Genomic DNA, 19,692 nt, shown 5'->3' with positions numbered 1-19,692 from the left:
AAACCCCAAGGGAAAAAAAAAAAAAAAAAGTTGAACATAGATTTTGCTTTGCTTGTTTTGCTTTCCAGGTTTGTCCAGATTTTTTTAAATTAACAAGCAGATTATATATATATATGTATATATATATATACACACATATAAATAAATAAATGTCCTCAGCAATCTGTAAGGAGACTCTGAGGTTAACTAGTAACACCTTGTAATGTGTGACATATGTGTGGGATTGCTCAACTAACACCGGTACCAACATACCAAGTGTACTACTAAACTGTGCTAATCTGCACAATGCTGTAACAGCCTGTAATAGTGTAAGCCTGGTGATATCAGCACTAAATCTACTCAATTAAACGAAGCAAAGTTTAAGTTGCTTTACCATCGTCATCTCTTCATCATGTGAAGGCTGCAATGCCCTTTTTCTATTACTCTTAACATTGTAATGTGTATATTGCCACCGTGAGTTTTTCACATTTAGCCCTGGTTGTTGATATCGGTTACCCCACTCTGCATGTTACCTTTTCTCTACCTATTGAATAAGCACAATTTATAAGTCAATAATTTCATTTATAAGTCAATCATTCATCAGATACATTATATAGTAAAAAATAAAACCATGGCAAAGCCTGCCACCACCCCTTCCTGCCTCTGCACATTCATATTGGCCTGTAAGGCAACTCATGAGAGAGATGGGCCAATAAGAATGTGAGAGGCAGGAGTTAGTGACACACTCGAACACTACACTGTCAGAATAGCCCAACTTTCAGCCATAGAAGCAGGGGATTAGAGTTTAGCACAGGTCTCTCTAGATGCCTGCACTTCATATACCAGTACGTTTTTCTTTTTATGACAGTGTCACTTTAAATATTCAACTTGTAATTTAGGCTTCCTGTCCCTTTAAGAAACTTCAAAAAGTACATCTTCTTTTCTCTGATGCTCGCACTAAAAATATCTACCGCAAGTAAACACTTTTCACAGGTTTTGGGAAGTCAAGACGTCTTTTACATAAGGCCGCTCTGTCCCTGCAAATGTAAAAGGTTTCAGTGTTCCAAAACTGAACATATTTTGTATCTTTATACTGTAATAAATTATATTATACACCACCCTAATTTTTCCGTACAGTAAAAGTGCTTTTATAACCAAAATAGTCTCTCTGCATTTTAATGCAATGTTAGGGCACAGAAGGTATGAAATTATACATCTGTTCTATCCAGCATTACAATTTCTCTGCCCTCAAAGAATACGCCTGGGTTCACTTTGTGCTGAATAAGGCAACGGCCTGTGCTATGGAGTAGCTGGAAATCAAAATATATTTAATTACTATCATTACATGATGCACAGCATGCACTTTTATGACACAGCTACGGGGACTGGTTGGGTTTCCTGGGATATAAAACCTAAACCAAAATATTGAAAGAGACACTTCAGCATTGGAACATAAACCTTGAGATGTATACAGGGACCTTCTGTTGTTTAGAATAGCTTGCAATGTGCGATAAGGGGACAAACTGAGGGACAGAATTTAAAATAAAAAAAACATAATATATACCATCCGTGCCTTGAGATCTTTAACCCTTTCTTAGGACAGTGTGCGCATCCAGGTTACAACTGATAATGAGATCTGCCAACACAGTACAGACAGGGTTAATTGTGATAACTTAAAGGAGAACTATGAGGTGAGTGATTTTCACTCAACCTCATAGTTTGAGCCGACGTGTGATAATGAGACTGTCACAGGTCGGCTCAATAGATCAGGAAATCAGGAAGTGAGCGAACACATACCGTCGCTTGCTCACTTCTCGATCATGTCCCTGCAGAGAGCCGTGACTGTCACTCACGGCTCCCTGCAGGGATTCCCCCCCTCTCTTCTCCGATACTCCAGCGCTGACTGGCAGAATGGATGGGGGAGGGGGCGGGTACAGCTGGCTCTGCCTCCAGATAGGCAGAGCCAGCTGTCAATCACGCAGCTGGTTGGATCTCGACAGTAATGTCGGGATCCGTCCCGGCTGCGGTGGACCCAGTATAGCGCGAGCTGTAGCTTTGGGTGACGGGAGGACGCTAGTTTATTTCCTCCCGTGACCCTTAGGATAACTATGGGGAAAAACACTTACCCCATAGTTCTCCTTTAACTCCATAGCTCTCTCCTTAACATAACATAGAAGGGGAAAGCGAGGGAAGCAAAGCATAAAACGGCCATTTAAAAAAAAAACTATGCTATGCGAATGGGAACATGGAATAAATATAAAGTAGACGCTATTTCCAAATGTGGAAATACACTCTAGCCTCCATTCACACCTGAACGTCTTGTCATGTATTTTCTTAAAGCGCAACACCACTCAGCATGAAGAATCTCATTATTTTCAATGGTGCCCATTCACACCTGAGTGTTGTGTTGCTCGAAAAGTACAGGAGCTTTTTTTTGGGCAGAATCCCGTGTTTTTGGCCTCACAGACTTTAACAGTAGTGCGTCATGAATGTCTGAAAAACACACTTAAAGCGGACCTTTAACCCCTTACACAGAAGAAAAAAAAAATCACATCAGCATTTAGCACTACATGCTGATATGAAATCATCTTACATTAATTATATAAACCTATTTTTATTTTACTTACAATTATTGTTTTTCCACTTCCTGGTCTGCTTATGCCTAAGTGATGCATCCTGGGAAGGTTACATCACAATTCACTGCAGGGAAATCTCGTCTGTAAATGGCAAAATCTCACAAGATCTCAGGGAAAAGTATTTTTTTACCTTGAGATGATGTGCATGGTCACATGGCCTATTCACATTTGTCACAGTTCCGGGAAGTAAAGGGAAATATATTAATCTCTCTTTAGTAAGAATAGTCACCGTGAGGAGAATGGGGAAAAGCTATACAAAAGCATACAGAGCTGGCAATTATCTGTAAGTATGCATTTGTAGATTGCCATCACTAAACATTCCTAAAGGTGACTTTGTTGTCATTCTAAAGATAAGGGTAAAGTTCCTCTTTAACGAGTGATTTCACACCTAACAAACATCTCCTCCTAGTAACTAGCTTTCCCTTGGTTAAAACTAAAAAAAGCTCAAGCCTGGAAATGCCTGAAAAACATGCAAAACAAATGTTTTAAAATCACCTAAAAACACTCATGACCAAGTGTGACTCAGGGCTCACAGTAATCCTGTGGCCTCACCTTCTAAAAGGTGCCCAAGGTGTACATAGCAGACAATTCCAGTTACATAATTGCATCTTCAGATTATTTTCCCATTTCCCTAAAACAGCACAATTGGGCAACCAGCCCCACAGTTGCATTGGCAAAGTCCTGGGCAGTGATGATGCTTATCATGTTTGTTGGCCAATAGAAAGGCAAAGTGGGGGCAAGAACAGGCTTTGTTTACTACAGATGTATTTGCATGACAGACTGCCTAAGTAGAATGCTGAAAATAATCTCAATACGAGCAGGCACCTGGAGGACTTGGGGCCTCCCCTACGGGGAGGGGGGCGCCTAGAGGAACCTGGCCTTGGGGCAGTAGAGAGAGTAAATCTGGCCCTGTCAGTACATCTCATAAATACATGTATATATCCCCATGGCTTATCATTTTAAAAATACTGCAGATATAGATACAATACCTGTTGATCTACCAGAGGTTTGGAGATCTTCTAACTTCATATTTAAGCCGGCAACACAGTGCTTCTGCTAGAAATTCCAAGCAGTCTTGTCAGCACTGCACAGTTATTCTCTGCTGAACTACAGAACACCTCTCCTCATCTGATAACAGGGAGGGGTTCTGTACTTCACTGGGGAGAACTTAGGTAAAGCTGATAACAGTGCTTGAGATTTTAGTGCAGCATAAGCACTGTGTTGTCAACTCAAACAGGAATGTAGAAGCTCACTAAATTTGTGGCAGCATCAACAGGCATTTTCTGAACTTGAAGTGTTTTTAAAGCCCCAATCATATTGGATAAGTGTAATTGTGTGTATCCCCTTACATGCTGCTACTTCTTGTACAGATCTTCCCCTCACAGCCTCTGGATATTACACTTTGAGCTGTGGTGCGGGGAATCCGTGAGCAGCTAGTCTGATGGGTTCTACCTCTGTGCCCTCTTTGACATTCACAAAGCTTGTGCTACTATTATCCCACAATACATCCCGTTCTGTGAATGGAGGAGCAGCTGACAGATAGAATCTCCTCCTCCATTCACAGAATGCAATGCATTGTGGAATAATAGTAATTTGAGTTCTGTGAATGACGAAGAGGGCAGGTGGGTGGTGGGGTCAGTGGTGAAACATTTCAGAGTAGCAGCTCACAGACTTCTCTTACTACCGGCTGTCATAGCACAGATGAGTGTAATATCTGGCGGCAGTGCGGGGAAGAGTTCTAGAAGAAGCAGCAGCTGCAATTAATGGGATACAGTCCATTACATATATCTATTGCAGCCTTTCTCAACTAGGGTACCGTGGCGCCCTGGGGTGCCTTCTGTGTTTGTCGGGGGTGCCTTGAAATGTTTGCAATGTCATGCATTTCCATGGTGCAGGCGAGCCAGCCACCAGTACCATGGAAATGTATCACGCTAATCTAAGGTGGTATCCTGGACCTCCCCAGCATTTCGAGGAGCACAGAAGTCTGCCTCCATCCAGACCTGCTCCACCTCCCACCTGGCTGCAGCTACACTGCAGTGAAGATTTTAAGGTAAGAGTCTGATTTAAAGGGGGACTCTGCATGTGGAGGGGGTGACTCCAAAAGGGAAGAGGGCTACTGATATGAAGGGGCGGTATCGAATGTGAAGGGGAGAACTCCCCGTCCTTGCAATATTTTTTGCAAGAGGTCCCCCCTTAAAATCAATACCAGACCCTTATCTAGGATATAGATTGTGGGGGGGAAACCACACGTCATTTTTACATTTTAGACCGGTGTGTCCCGAGATTGTGCATGCTTTTAGGCTGGGTTCACACCATTTTCCAGACCAGATCTGGAACATAGTGCATTGAATTTGTGCCGCGTTTTTGCCACGATTGGATTTTATTTAAAAAAAGCTTAGAATGGTTTTTCAGGGGTGTTCCAGTGCGTTCTATGCGTTTTTGATGCGTTCCCGTGCAATCCTGGTCTGGAATGGACTGTGCTGGTGGGAACAGAGGCCAGAAATAGCATAGGGATACATTGGGATCCATTTTGGGTCAGGGAACAGTCTGGTCTGGAGGTAATCTAGATGTGGTGTGAAGGGGCTCTAAAAGAGTGCTGCAACTGAAAAAAGGTTGAGAAATGCTGGTGTAACGTGTTTTTCATGCTGTAGCCCCCCACCTCCCCCCCAAAAAATAGTAAACTTCAGCTTTACAAATTTGCAGACATGAGTCAGTACAAACATATAGTAACTGCACCAGCAAAACACAAGCATAACCCCGATCCTAGAAGCCCAGATTTTGTCTGCTAGTGTCTGTGAGGCCGGAGGTTTTTTATCATGCACTGGGCATGTAATGTCCTTGAGGAAGACACAGCTGGTTGCTTCCATGGCTGAGCTACATATAGGCGTTCAGATATACACAGCTGCTGAATTCATTTGTTAGTTAGGTTGTGATCCCCCACTAGTTTAGCCCCAGGTTAATATATGTAATTGTAAAGAAGCATTTCTTTATATGTATAATAAGGTAAAATGATTCAATACAATGCTAGACATTACCTGGGAGCATGTGTGACTGAGAGTTAAGCTGCATACTGACAGGCAACCATCTGGTGACTGCAGAGACAGAAAAATACAAACAAGGATCAGGGTTACAGTGTGTTTAATAAAGCAATACAAGCTGAAATGAGTATGAAAAGTGGAAGATCATCGGCAGCAATCCTTAATGTATATTAATGTATATGTAAACCTTAGCAATGTGATGCTCTTATTTGGGTCATTTTGGTCTGTTCAATAAAAGATGTTTTCTTATATCTGATTGATAATCGCAATAAAAAATGATCCTGCTAGAAATCCAGTGCTGTACTGTATAGTTCTATAGTGTTATCAGTCCTGCCCAGTTCACCTTTGTGTTCTACAGAACAAACTCCCCACTTTGTTATAGAGATGAGCAGAAGGAGTGGTGGTCTGTAGCTGAAACCAGGAGTGAGTGGATTAGGGTGACAACACTGCTCCTCCATAGATACTGTATAGTGGATGATTGTTATCACCCCGGGACAGGAAGTGTATTACTGACAGGATCACCAGGTAAGAATAAAGCAATAAAAACCTGAAAAAGAAGCTAATACTAGGGCTGGGCACACACCTTACAACCATCGCAAGACTTTTGTCTTGCGATGGTTGTAAGGTACATAAAAAAAAACGTACGATCTGCCTATCTTGGACAGGCAGATCGTACTTGCGATGATCGCAAGCCGCGCCCCCCTGAGGGGCGGGCTGCCGATGACCGCAATGCCGAACGGGCAGTGTGCGCTTGCACACACCGGCCCGTCCGGCTTTTATCTTACGAACATGCTACACACCCGCCGAACATCGTACGATGATCTGCGGGTTTTCGAACATGTTCATAAGTTAAAAGTTGTGCGACCTTACAGTAGTAGAGGTCGCACGGCTTCCACACACCTTACGATAATCGTACGATCGCGGTATTTCCCGCGATTATGGCAAGGTGTGTTGGGACCTTAAGAGAGATTATGCCAATTTTGGTGGCACCACGGCTCAAAATGTGCATTGCCGGCAGACACCTCCGGTGATATCTACCTGTACCCACCTCTCCCTCTGCCCACAAAGGCTTATTGACAGCTATTCTGTCATGTCAGGTGAGTATTTGCATAATTTATATTCTCCCTAGCGTTGTGTGACTACATTACATGTTGCTAACTAAGAGTGGGTTCACACCATATGCGGTGGGGCTGCGCTGGCTGTTGTTTCCAGCACAGCCCCAATGCAAGACAGGGCAATTTGCCTTGTCATGGATGGGCTCGGTTCACAGTACCGCAGCCCATGGGCATGTGCACGCGCTGAAAAAAAAGTATGGCATGTCGTACTTTATCAGTGCAGCGAGATGCGACGCAGTACAACCAACTCACTCACCGCTGTGTCCATAGAACTTATGAATTTCAATAAAGTTCTAAAAAAGTACACGGTGTGATGTGCCGGGATCGATGCATCGGTACTTTGTCTGGCACCGCACACTAGCCACTGTATGTTTTGAGCAGCAGCTGGTGCAAAAGCCTCTGCAGCAAGCCCCCCCACTATGCTGCATCTTTCATAATGGGAAGCTAGACAGCAAGATCATGTGACCTGATTTCAGAAGCCAACTTTAAGGTACTTTTGCAACATACTTTTCTAAGTGAAGACTTTTAATGTATGTATGTTTGCAAATGAATCTCACTTTTTTACATGCTTGTGCTTTCATATTTTATTATTATATTATGTGAAGAGATTTGTAGATGACCAATTAAAGAGAGCTCTATGTGTGGCTTTAATTTGAGTGTATGTGAACGCTAAGGGTTAGTTCACACCATATGCAGTGCGTTCCGGGCCGATTCTGGCCGGAACGCACTGCATCGCATTCCGGCTGGCTCACTTTTTTGTGGGGCAGGAGGGGGCATGGCGGGCCATTGAAGTGAATGGTATCGTAGCCACGCTCTCTGGGCCGCAATGCGGTCGCCACGTGGGATCGCAAGGCACATTCTGCCTGCGGTCCGATCAAAATGCTGTAAGCAACATTTTGATGGCACCGGACCGCAGGCACAATGTGCCTTGCGATATCGTTCGGGGGCGATCGCATTGAGGCTGGAGGGAAGTGCCATTCACTTCAATGGCCCGCCACGCCCCCACCTGCCCCACAAAAAAGTGAGCCGGCCGGAATGTGATGCAGTGCGTTCCGGCCAGAATTGGACCGGAACGCACTGCATATGGGGTGAACTAACCCTAACTGTGAACTTATTTGCTCCTTTTTTGTATGTTAACTATTATATACTGAAAAGTGTTTGTTGTGTTTGTTTGACATAACAAATACCTGCTGAATGTACCAGACTTCCCAGTTCTGTCCATACCCTGTGAATAATGGAATTCAAAGTTCTGGCTAATGTCAAAACACCTTTCCTTATGCTATGGAGATGAGGGGGAGTTGTTCTGTGGTCGTAACACACTTCCTGTCCTACAGAGACAGCAATACTCCTCCATATACCCTGTTTCCCCGAAAATAAGCCCTACCCTGAAAATAAGACCTAGTACTATTTTTGGGAATTGCTAAAATATAAGACCTACCCCGAAAATAAGACCTAGTTGTGATCAATCCCAAGGCCGGTGGTGGCATACAGGGGGAACTTGAAGATCCGTGGGAGAGAATCAGCGGTGCCAATGAAGCCAGCGTTAGAGGAAGCGAGGCGGCAGCGGAGGGAGCAGAGCCGCATAAGCTGATGCTTCCGCTATAGCGCCGGCTCCTGTCACAGGCGGAGTGATGACAAATGCACTCCGCCTGTGAGGAATCGATAGTGAAAGTGCGCTTCGCTCATTCTGGCCAGCGATTGGTTAGCAAATTGCTCTTGGAATGGTACGGCACCCCTGATCACCATATTTTTGTACATGAATACATGTAGACTGTTGCACAGGAATAAGTGTGGACTGTTGTGCATTAAAATAAAAAACCTACCCCGAAAATAAGACCTAGAGGTGTTTTCTGAGCCTCAAAAAAATATAAGACAGTGTCTTATTTTCGGGGAAACACGGTATATAGTACAATGCATAAGCTTTGTCACCCTAGGACAGGAAGTGCGTTACTGGCAGAGTCACCAGGTGAAAATAAAGGCAAAAATGGTGGACATATGCGGCTGGCTTTATGAATGGTTTTCTAAAAATGCTAGTTGCCTGGCTGCCCCGATGATCTCATGGCTTCCCTACTTTATGGGACTGACCTGGAACAAATATGCAGATCAGGAGTTCCAACATCCTTATTCCATCACTGGCTGCATACTTTTCCCTGGTCAGTTATTCCAAGAGGATTAAAGTGAGAGACAGGCAACTGGCAGCCTCCATTTTTCTTAGGCATCCTTTGAGGGTAATCTTGAATTAAATAGTAACATTCACACAAGCAAATGTCAAAATATATAATAGAACTAAGCCTGCAATAATAGCATCTGATCGGACATTAATGGTAATTAAAACATTTTTTGACACCTTTAGAGTGAAAGTAAGCTCAGGATTTAAATCTGAATAGATTCAAGTAACAATTAACAAAAATGTATCTTATTTGTGTATCACTCAGCTGTAGATCCTCAAATCATCTCTGACGTGGTGCTGACACTGTCCTTCCTTCTGGGGGGTGGCTACTTTTGTTCCCCATGGTCCCTGTGTGTGTTGTAAAGTAGCCACTGCTCCAAGCTCACTCCTGTGATGGACTATAATCTCATGTTTAGTCTATCAATGTATATTGAGATTGTAGTCCATCCCAGGAGTGAGCTTGGAGCGTTGGCTACTTTACACACACACAAGGACCATGGGGAACAAAAGTAGCCACCCTCTAAGGAAGGACAGTGTCAGCACCAATTCAGAGATGATTTGAGGATCTACAGCCGAGTGATACACAAATAAGGTACATTTTTTATAATACTTAAGGTACTTGAATGCATTTTTAAGATTTAACACCCGAGTTTAGTGTCACTTTAACTCACGATTGCCCATGCACTAGATGTGTGTTTTTTTTTTACTGTAGTTTCAATGGGTTCACTCATCTACTGCATTAATCAAATGGTGGTATTGGCAACAATATGATGGCAAGAAATGGACAAATATTTCAGATGAAAACTGATTTCTGCTGAAGATTAAAAGACTTTGGAAAGTAATAATCAACAATAAAAAGGAACAATTTTCTGTGTGTGAGTGTGCATTATGTGATGCACATTTGTATGTATCACAGTATCAGATCAATCAATCTATAGAAAGACAAATAATAGAGATTTTTGGAGCTGCTGCAGCAACTGGAAGTGCTTAGCGATCATCTAGAAAAAAGGGCAATTCATTGATCTTTTGTTGCCATGGATGAAAAATCTGCTTGCATGCGGTCACCTTGATCATATATGCACCTTATAACTGTACAATGATATTAAGAAATGTAGCTAAATCTACCTACACAGCGTGCCTAAACACACTAAGGGCTCGTTTACACCAAACGCAGACGGGTGCAATTTTAATTCCTCTCAAATGCATATACATTAAAAAAGCAATGTTTGTAGATGAGTCTTATTTATACTTTTGTGATGCGTTGCAGTGCATCTAAAAAAAATAAAAATACAGCATGCTAGATTTTCTTTGCACTGAAACGCACCAAAACAAACGTGGCTCCAGACTGCTTTAAATAAAGAGTAGCAAACAAAAAAACAACTAAAAAGCATGCATGAAAATGTCAACGTGAATGCGCAAACCAACCCTAAAAGTACAGAATCTTTCCCAGGAACTAAGTGATTGACCCTTTACTGTAAATAGATCTCTCACCTTAATCAAAATGTGCTAAATAAAAAGGGATTTAAAGCAGCAAATAACACAGATGTACCTCTAGCTAGGCTGTATTGATTTCTCCAGAAAATATAGAATGAAGCATATACCTAGTAGAAGAAGAAGGAAATGCATTCTGTCGCTGGGTTGGAGCCGTCCAGATGCTGTCTAGTATGGAAATGGTAATGGTTTGCTCAAACACACTGTATATTTTTATTCTTTGGCAGAGCACCTCCTAAGGACGGACAGAACTGCCTTTCACAGCACTGCATACCTAACAGCTGATTCAGTCCTTCGTTCATGGAAACGCACGGCTCTGGACCACAGGGATAATGGCTGTCTTGTTCTCTGTGGGGCTAACATTTAACTTACATGTTTTAAAATAGTTCTGGTGGTCTCCCTTGCAGAGACTCCCGCGAATATGTCCAACCCTTTTATAGTGATTGTACACAAGGCATTCATTCGTTATGCACCAGTTGAGTTACCATTAAAATGTATACTTCACATGAAGCAGCATTGCATATTTTAGAATTAGCAAATTGCACTACGATTTTGATGAAAAAAAAGTGCCTTCTGATTGCTATGAATTAGAAACAGCTGTTTCTGAGCTCCCAGCCTTGGAAACCTAGATCACGTGATCTCTGGCTACCAATCATTAGAATGTCTATTGTTTTAACCACTTGAAGACCGGGTTGTTAAACCGCCTTCCTGGCCAGGCCATTTTTCTGCATTCAACACTGCGGTAGTTTGATTTATTCAAACATGCAATGCCGTACTGAAATTCATTTTATATAATTTTTTGGGACAGAGCTTTTTTTGCTGGTATTTAATCACCATTGGGGGGGGGGGCTTCATTTTTTATTATATAGGGAAAAAAGTATATAAAAAAAAAAGTTTTCTTTAAGTTATGCTAGGAAACATTTATTATGATCCAATGTTTTAGTAAAATATAAAAAATGGGTTGTTTCGGGAAAATAGACACCAAACATGTCAAGCCTTAAAATTGCGTGCACCCTTGAAATCGCAAACAACTAACATACCTAAAATTGGCCATAGGCAACGATTTAAAAGCTTTTGCCGCTCATCAATTTAGTGTTAGCGGAACTTGACCTGGTATCAGCCTCTTGCAATCCCTGTACAGTAGGACAAGTATGAGAGGAAGAATCAGTACAAGGAGCCAATCAGTTTATGTGCTGACAAGAAATATGCTGAATGGAAGAGAAAGCAGAGTGTCAGTGAGACGAGCTCATCACTGCTGCTTCTCCTTTCATTGTCCAGTAAACAAGCTGGCACAGAAGAAGTGGGTTGAATGATGCTGGCTATTGGACTGAGGACTTCTAGTGGCAGAAAAAAGTACTGCGGGGGACATTTCTGAACTGAAGGTGAATTTTGTAGCCAAAGATATTGTTGTTATTTTTTTAATGCACTATTGATTTTTATCTTGGTATTTTTGGCTGGAGTTCTTTAAGAAATGTAAGTGGTTTAAGATTTTCTTCATTGGTTATGGCTTGTCATTGGTATATGCCATAATTTGTTTAGCATTTGTAAGGCCTTAAGTTAAATTTAGGCTACAAATTGTAAACTCACCGCCCAGGCCAATTGTCCTTGTGTCTGGTGAGTCATATCAGGGAAGTCATGTGTGTGAAGCACCACTGCCCATTCTCCATGCATACAGATAGCACCAGGTGACTGTATCTAAGCATCATACAACCCAGATTATATTTCACTCTTTGTATTTAATATATTTGCTTTAGAATGTAAAGGAATGCATGGATGTGGCCTGCCACTGAACTGTAACCATGTAAATGATGCTGTATTTTTTCCTCGCTTTAAAGATTACACTAAAGATTGGTGAATGAGTCATCAGATATGAGAACCTAAGGCGTCCACATTACAGCCAAAATACAAAGTAGTCTTCAGTATATTAAATCTCAGATTTTTTTTCTTGGCAAGCTGTCCACCTGGAACATGTGCTTCCAGTAAGATTGCAGCATTTTAGGAATAAGTGACTTGCTTGTTCATGCTAGGATTTGGAGAACCTGGGACACTTTGACACCCCCATCTGGAAAACAGAAGTTTGTGGAGTTGCAGCTACTGTTCTAAAGTGCCCAAGCCAGGGAATCTCTTCCTGAGAATGTAGGGATGCTGAACCGTATCCTTATGAAATCAGTTTTCTAGCAGAAGGGCTGGGTGGCAGTTTGAAGTGACACTAAACTCAGGAGATACATTTTTGTTAATAGTTAATTTAATTGGATGTATTTTTAAAATGTATCTTATTTGTGTATCACTCGGCTGTGGATCCTCAAATCATCTCTGAATTGGTGCTGACACTGTCCTTCCTTCTGGAGGGTGGCTACATTTATTCCCCATGGTCCCTGTGTGTGTTGTAAATTGGCCACCACGCCGAGCTCACTCCCGTGATAGACTATAATTTCAATACAAATTATTTAACGAAATGTGATATTGTAGTCCATCACAGGAGTTAGCTTGCTTAGTGGGGAAGAAATTCAGTGCTCTGTTGGTCCCACTCATTAACCCTCTGTACGCTTCAGCTCAAATATTCAAAATCACCTTTTCCATCCTCCCATTTACCCTCCATCTGTATCCTGATTCCTAGGTTACCCTGTACTGTTTATTCCCAATTTGTGCCGATCATTTATCTCCTCCCACCTTATTAAACCACTCCCATTGTACTTGATTTCCTCCTTTCCTTTATATTTCAGATGATTTCTGCAGTTTTTTACTTCTATGCTGTAAAGAGAGTGTTATGTAACCCCGCTTTTCAGCTCTGTTTATAACATAGAGATCTTATTAGGCTCTGTACGAAGTACCAGTTAGAGAGAGACACACCAAAAGTGAGCAGCTACAGATTATTTCAAAGACTGTACCATGGCAAGCACCCTGCATTCAATATTTACTTTGAAAATGAAGTTTTTACACAGTTAACGGTAGAAAAAAGATAAAATTAGTATATTTGTAAACATTTAGAAAAAACTCATTGTTTTTAGTTAACAATTATGTTCACCCTCCACTCCTCTTTTGAACAAACGTGCACATTTTTGCTCATACTTAATTATTTTAGCGCATTTATATCTATATGCTGCCTTTTAGAGGACTACCAAATTCCCTGATACATGTGGTGGAACATAAGGTGTTTACAAATTTCAGTCTAGTTACTGTGCCACCAAGATGAGATCTCCCTCTTTGCAAAAAGTAGATTTGTTTTAAAGGGATATTCCACCTAAAAATGAGATTTTAGTTACAGACAGAGCCTGGTGGGCTGAGGAATTTTATGTCTTGGATTTTCTAACTGCGAGTATTCCTTGTCAATACTTCCTACTTTATTACTGTCCAACTATGTATTTGTCCACGATTACAAGTACCAGCACTGCCTGTTAAATTCTTCATATAAAAAAATTAAAATCCAGCAGGAAATATGGGACCCCCTCATAATGGTCAAAGCAGGAGTGAGCACCCAAGAACACAAGCTTAGTTATCTTATATAGGAAAGTGTCAATTGGTTTGGCTCTCCATTATCTACCAAAAACTGAACTATCGGCAACAAGCACCTAGTCATGGTTTCCTGCTGGATTCTCCTCTTCGCACACTGCTGTTTCATGTGGCACTTAGTGCATATTTTTGGCTGATGCTCATTGTACAGCTGTGCTAATCTGGACATGTGATCTCAGCTGAAACTGAGAATTTAGATGCACTGCACCCAACGAGGTCTGGAAGACAAAGAATCTAGTTACGTCACTTTCTCAGCACCACTGTGAACTTGCTCAACACACACACAGCCGCAGAAACATTTGGCAGATCCTATGAGATAATACCAATTGTGACTTCAACATGAAAGTCCTTCAATAATCTTTGCCAAAAGTTGTTGTTTATTTGCTTGGCTGCTGAACAGTGCAGCCCTTTGTAGTGATACTTATCACAGATTAACTATTGTTTTTAGTACGGATCTCAGGATAAGGCCATGGTCATTCCAATAATGAGGCAAGGTGAGAATTATAACCAAGGTCTCATCTCACCTTCTGGCTTCAGTTGTCTCTTTCTCCTCTATTAGGAACTGAAATGTTAAATCTTTCCCAATGTTTTAAAGAACAGGTACTGCCATAGCCGAGTATAGACAATGAAAATAAACCTCCCTTTTTTATGAAACTTTCCTTCCTGCCAGTAGGGTAATGTCCACACGGAATGGAATAAGGTGTAGAGCAAATTTCTGATGCCGACTGAGCTTCATGAATTAAGGAACAAGGGGTATACTGAGACTAGGGTGACGGGAGGACGCTAGTTTGTGTCCTCCCGTTACCCTAAGGAGAACTATGGGGAAAAGCCTTAACCCCATAGTTCTCCTTTAAACTGAGAACCTTAATATGTATCCACACCAAGCAAAGCTTTGCTCTATGTGCGGTAATCCCGCAATCGCACGATAATCGGCAGGTGTATGGGCAGTGTGCGACCGCATTTACTGTATGGTGACATGACTTTCGTCTTACGCGCAGGCTAGAAAACCCGCAGAAAATCGTACGATTTTCGGCGGGTTGGTAGCGCAATCGCAAGAAGAAAGTCGCGCGGGCCGTTGTGCGCAAGCGCACACTGCCCGCTCGGCATTGCAATTATCGACAAGCCCTCCCCTCAGTGATCTGCCTGTCCAAGATGGGCAGGTCGTATGAAATTTTAATCACCTTACAACCATCGCACAACGAAAGTCGTGCGATGGTTGTAAGGTGTATGGCCACCTTTAGTCTCACTCCTCACAAAGATTTTTAATCTCGGGGGACAACAATCTAGGTGCCAGCAGATGGAGTGATTGTCAATGGAGTTGGTTTAGTCTGTAGGTAACCCTTTTCACACACAAACAATAGCTGCCACTATGTGTTTTAACAAAAACACGCACCAGTCATTGTATCTGTTAAAGCAATTCTAACCTTTAAGAAATGTCTCTGACACCCCCTGCCATGCTAGACAAGGATGAGTTTAAAATCTTTTAGTGTTTTGAAAGAGACAAGAATTCTTTCATTTTTGAGTTGGAGCATTACAGAAAAAACGTATTGTTTGAACAAGAGATTATAAAATACAGACAATAATAGTGTCAGAAAAATAAATGGGAATAAAACTAAAAAGTACTTAAAGGAGAACTATGGGGTTAAGGCTTTTCCCCACAGTTCTCATAAGGGTAACAGGAGGACACAAACTAGCATCCGTCACCCAAAGCTCAGTATATCGCGAGCTACAGCTTGCCGTATACTGAGACGCCGCAGCTGAAGCGGATCCCGACAATTTTGTCTGGATCCACCCAGCTGCGTGAGTGACAGTTGGCTCTGCCTATCTAGAAGCAGAGACAGCTGTACCCGCCCCCTCCCCGTCCGATCCGCCAGTCAGGGCTGGAGGATCGGAGCGGGGAGGGGGGAATCCAGCCCCTCCCCTGTCCCGGCAGAGAGCCGTGACAGGATCGAGAAGTGAGCAAACGCCGGTATGTGTTCGCTCACTTCCCGATCTACTGAGCCGACCTGTGACAGTCTCATTGTCACAGGTCGGCTAGAACTATGAGGTGAGTGAAAAGCACTCACCTCATAGTTCTCCTTTAATCAGTGCAGGTTTCAATCTGGTTTCTGACCATACATTGACAAATAGGGCCCCCTAATGTTAGTTATTCGGTTACTTATGGTCTAAGCGATGAAACCTTGGAAAGCAGGGGACAGTAAATCCACACAGAGGTGTGATGTGATCGCATAATGTAGCCTTCTGGTCTTCGGAAATTTTCTATAATGTTTGTCACCACTTTTCAGTGGCTGTATTTTCTTTATTTTGCTTAGGGCTTGTTTACACCATCTCCAGACTGGTGCGTTTTTTTAAATCTGCACCAAAAACTCATAAACAGGTTTTAAATGGGGCTAGTTCACACCATTGTGTTCAGTTGCAGAACTTTTGAAAAGTGCAGCAACATGCTTTTTTGTGATGGAATGCACAAAAATGCATGTAAATGCACCAAAACATACTTCTGGTATTCTGATGTAATCACTTCCAGACAGATGAAGCCCCCACATAGAAGGTTTAATAAGCACTGTTAATGCAATTGGCATACTTTGCTGGTGTTTCTTAAATGGTAATGCAGATCCCTTTTGAATTTTAAATGATCTTTTTAATAAATGTTAACATAAAATAAACCATAACTATAAGAAGTGGCGTTTTGTGAAACAACTAGGAAGTTGCACTAATTATGTGCCCACACAATTGTGTCCAATTATTGTCCAGAGAGTTTGGTTGTGCAAACCCTCAGGCTCTTCCGCTTGATTCCAGCTCTCCCTACTGCAATATTTACCTCCCCCTGAACTCCCTCTCCCATGGTTAAAGTCACTACTACAGATGAAGAATTCCTCATGCGAACCCGAGGTGGTCACTTTCTCTTATATGTGATTAATAATGAGCTCCCGATGAGCAATTTGGTGTGCTGGTGACAAACCCTTCATGTGAAAGTCTTAGAAGAGACTCCAGAGATTCATGATTCTCTATGGAGCCTCACTATGTGCATCAGAACCAGTTGTCACATGCTACATGTCAATCAAATCCTCTGCTGAGCCCACTGCTGTACAAATGGCAGTGGGAAGAAGTTGGGCGTGAGCCTAGCAGGGTCATGTCTGAGTGGTGCTGTTGCAGCAGAAGAGTAGCAGTTGAAGAGTAGAAGACGAGTATCAAAGCAGCATGGAAGACAGCGAGGTCACAAAAATGGTAGCTTCAGCAAGTAGTGGAAATAATCAGACAGATAGCTAGCATTGCAATTGGTCTTAATTTCTCCCCCATGTCCACCATGGAAAAAATGATTAAAGCTTTGACTGCTGATAATTACTGCAAGGCTTGACAGGTAGATTGTTCGTAGAAGAAACCCTCTAACTATTATGTTCTACAAGTAATAAGCCAAGTAATACACTCACATAATGAACTAAAGTAAACCGGTTATGAGTGAATTACTTATGACAGGTTCAGTGTATGTGAGGATCTGTGAAGCATGTACATGTGTATGGAAAGTGTATAGGATGAAATATAACCAATGCTGAGCTCAGAGCTGGTCATACAGAATTTTTAAAGAGCTCTCTTGCCATCATTTCACAGCACACATGCTGCCGGAGAAGTCCTACTAGTCAGAACAAATGCTCACAGAGGGCAGTAATACTTCCATTTCCTTCATGGCCAGCAGTTGAATATATCATGAAATCTGCCCAGGACTCTTCATTACTTAATCTGAATTTAGCAAACCACAATCTGATTGATGTCATAGGTGTTATTATATTATGACTTTTTAGGATGTTTTGGCGTCTTAGTGACACAGCACAGCAGCACATTAGGTCTTGACACTTATCTATTGGCTTGTTAAAATGTAAACAAAGCACTGGTCATGAAAATATAAACTAAGCACTGGTCATGAGCAGCTCATTACAATATAGATAGTTTTCTTTGTAAAATATTTTCATACTATTAATGCCTGCCCCAAAACAACTTCTAATATTTAGTTGGATCACCTTTAGCTTTAATTACAGCACACAATGACCGTGGCATCGATTCGATAAGCTTATGCAATGTCACAATATTTATTTCCGTCCAGAGTTGTATTCATTTTTCACCAAGATCTTGTAGTGATGATGGGACAGTCAGACCACTGTGTAAAGTCTTCTCCAGCACATCCCAAAGATTCTTAATAGGGTTAAGGTCTGGACTGTGGTGCCCACTCCATGTGTGGAAATGATGTCTTATGATGTCCGCTTGTATGTAAACAGCCATCATTGCCTGTTTTACATTTTCACAGTTTCCCTCACAGCGCACACGAGTGGGCGGGGCTATGAACACACACAGCTAGCTGCAGGAACGAGCACGCATGGGCGACTCTTTCACAATCTGAGCCCGATGAATCCTGACATTGTCATCTTGGAATATGTCCAATGTGCCATCAGGGAAGAAAAAATCTATTGATGGAAAAACCTGGTCATTCAGTATATTTGGGTAGGAAGCTGACCTCATTTTTTGTGGACAGAATGATGCTAGACTAATTATCCAATGGAAGGCTCTTATGTATTTAAATAGCTAAATCCAGGTGGTGACTTTTTTTAGCCAGGCAGTGCATTTTCTGTCTGTTCTCATTGTCTGTTTTTTGTTGCTTTAAAGTAAACATTCACCCAGAATCACTCAATGAACATTAAACCACCATATAGCACCCTGTTTGACTTCTGTACGTGCTCTGGTTCTCCAGCAATCAGCATTGCATAACTGCTGACTTTTAGTAGCGACACCATGTATCTCATGTTGTCACTCAGCCCCCCTCCAGCAGTCTACAGCTTTGACCACATCAGAGCACGGCGGAAACGCATTCAAGCAGTTTTGAGTCAGGCTTTCCAATCACAGGACATACATAGCATGAGAGGGGGGCTGAGTGACACCTGGAGTCAAATGATGAAGCACAATGAATTATGATGATCAATTGATATCCACGTTCGTCTAAAAAATGGTTGGAAAACTGTATCAGTAGTTAAAAGGTATCTATGGTAAAAATAAATAGGTATTTCTACATTGAATTTCCATAAGTTCCATCCTGCTCCTAATAACCATATTGATCTAGAAGTTTGTAAACTTGCTTATTGAAGATGCCCATAGGATGTACTGCCTGAGTGCACTGGCACAATTTCACTCCTGTGAATATGCACTTCCCTTTGTCACAACTCACAGAGCCTGCCTTCTGAACTACAACTCAACATCTGAACAATGTAGCATTATCATTGCTTGGCTGGTAGCAATATACGATGGGATATGTAGTTTTGAGAAATTGTGCCACATCAAGCAGCAGGGAAAGAGATGCAAAGCAGACTGGGAATCCAGGACGTTGTTGGAAGTGATGGGCAGATGAAAGGCATAAAGTTTGCGGGGTTTTTTTAAATTCTTTATGTGCGACTTAAATTTTTTTTTCTGCAACTTAACTTTATTGTTATCACATAGGGAGCTAAGAAGCCCTCTTTGTGATAGCAAAGAGGATGCGACAGGTTCACTTTATAGAGACATCAGGGGACCCCCCAAAGAAGCTGATGAAGCAGAGATCTGCCCTATCAGCTCCTCCCCAGCTTCTGAAGCAGGAGAGGGACAGCTGAATGCGTAAGTGTTATAATAGGCATCACTTCCTGCATTCTGACACCGGAGAGGAGATTGGAGCGAGATCATGTGCTGAACTCCTTCTGATCTCCTGTCACAGAGCAGCCGTGCCGATCCTGGGACCG

At 42.1% G+C, this 19,692-nt stretch overlaps 1 protein-coding gene across 1 annotated transcript in view; it reads right to left on the bottom strand.

Annotated features, from left to right (window-relative positions):
• Positions 1 to 19,692, bottom strand: part of PXYLP1 (2-phosphoxylose phosphatase 1) — a 39,032-nt gene that overhangs the window by 9,911 nt on the left and 9,429 nt on the right. The window contains exon 2 of the mRNA XM_018556060.1: positions 5,651 to 5,707. Coding sequence (XP_018411562.1) covers positions 5,651 to 5,707 — 57 coding nt within the window. The remainder of the gene's footprint in view (positions 1 to 5,650; positions 5,708 to 19,692) is intronic.

The sequence above is a fragment of the Nanorana parkeri genome, unplaced genomic scaffold (assembly GCF_000935625.1).
Source record: "Nanorana parkeri isolate BGI_ZX_2015 unplaced genomic scaffold, ASM93562v1 scaffold223, whole genome shotgun sequence".
Taxonomy (NCBI): Eukaryota; Metazoa; Chordata; class Amphibia; order Anura; family Dicroglossidae; genus Nanorana; species Nanorana parkeri.
Note: the sequence above shows the minus strand (reverse complement) of the source record. Positions and strands in the feature narration are given on the sequence as shown.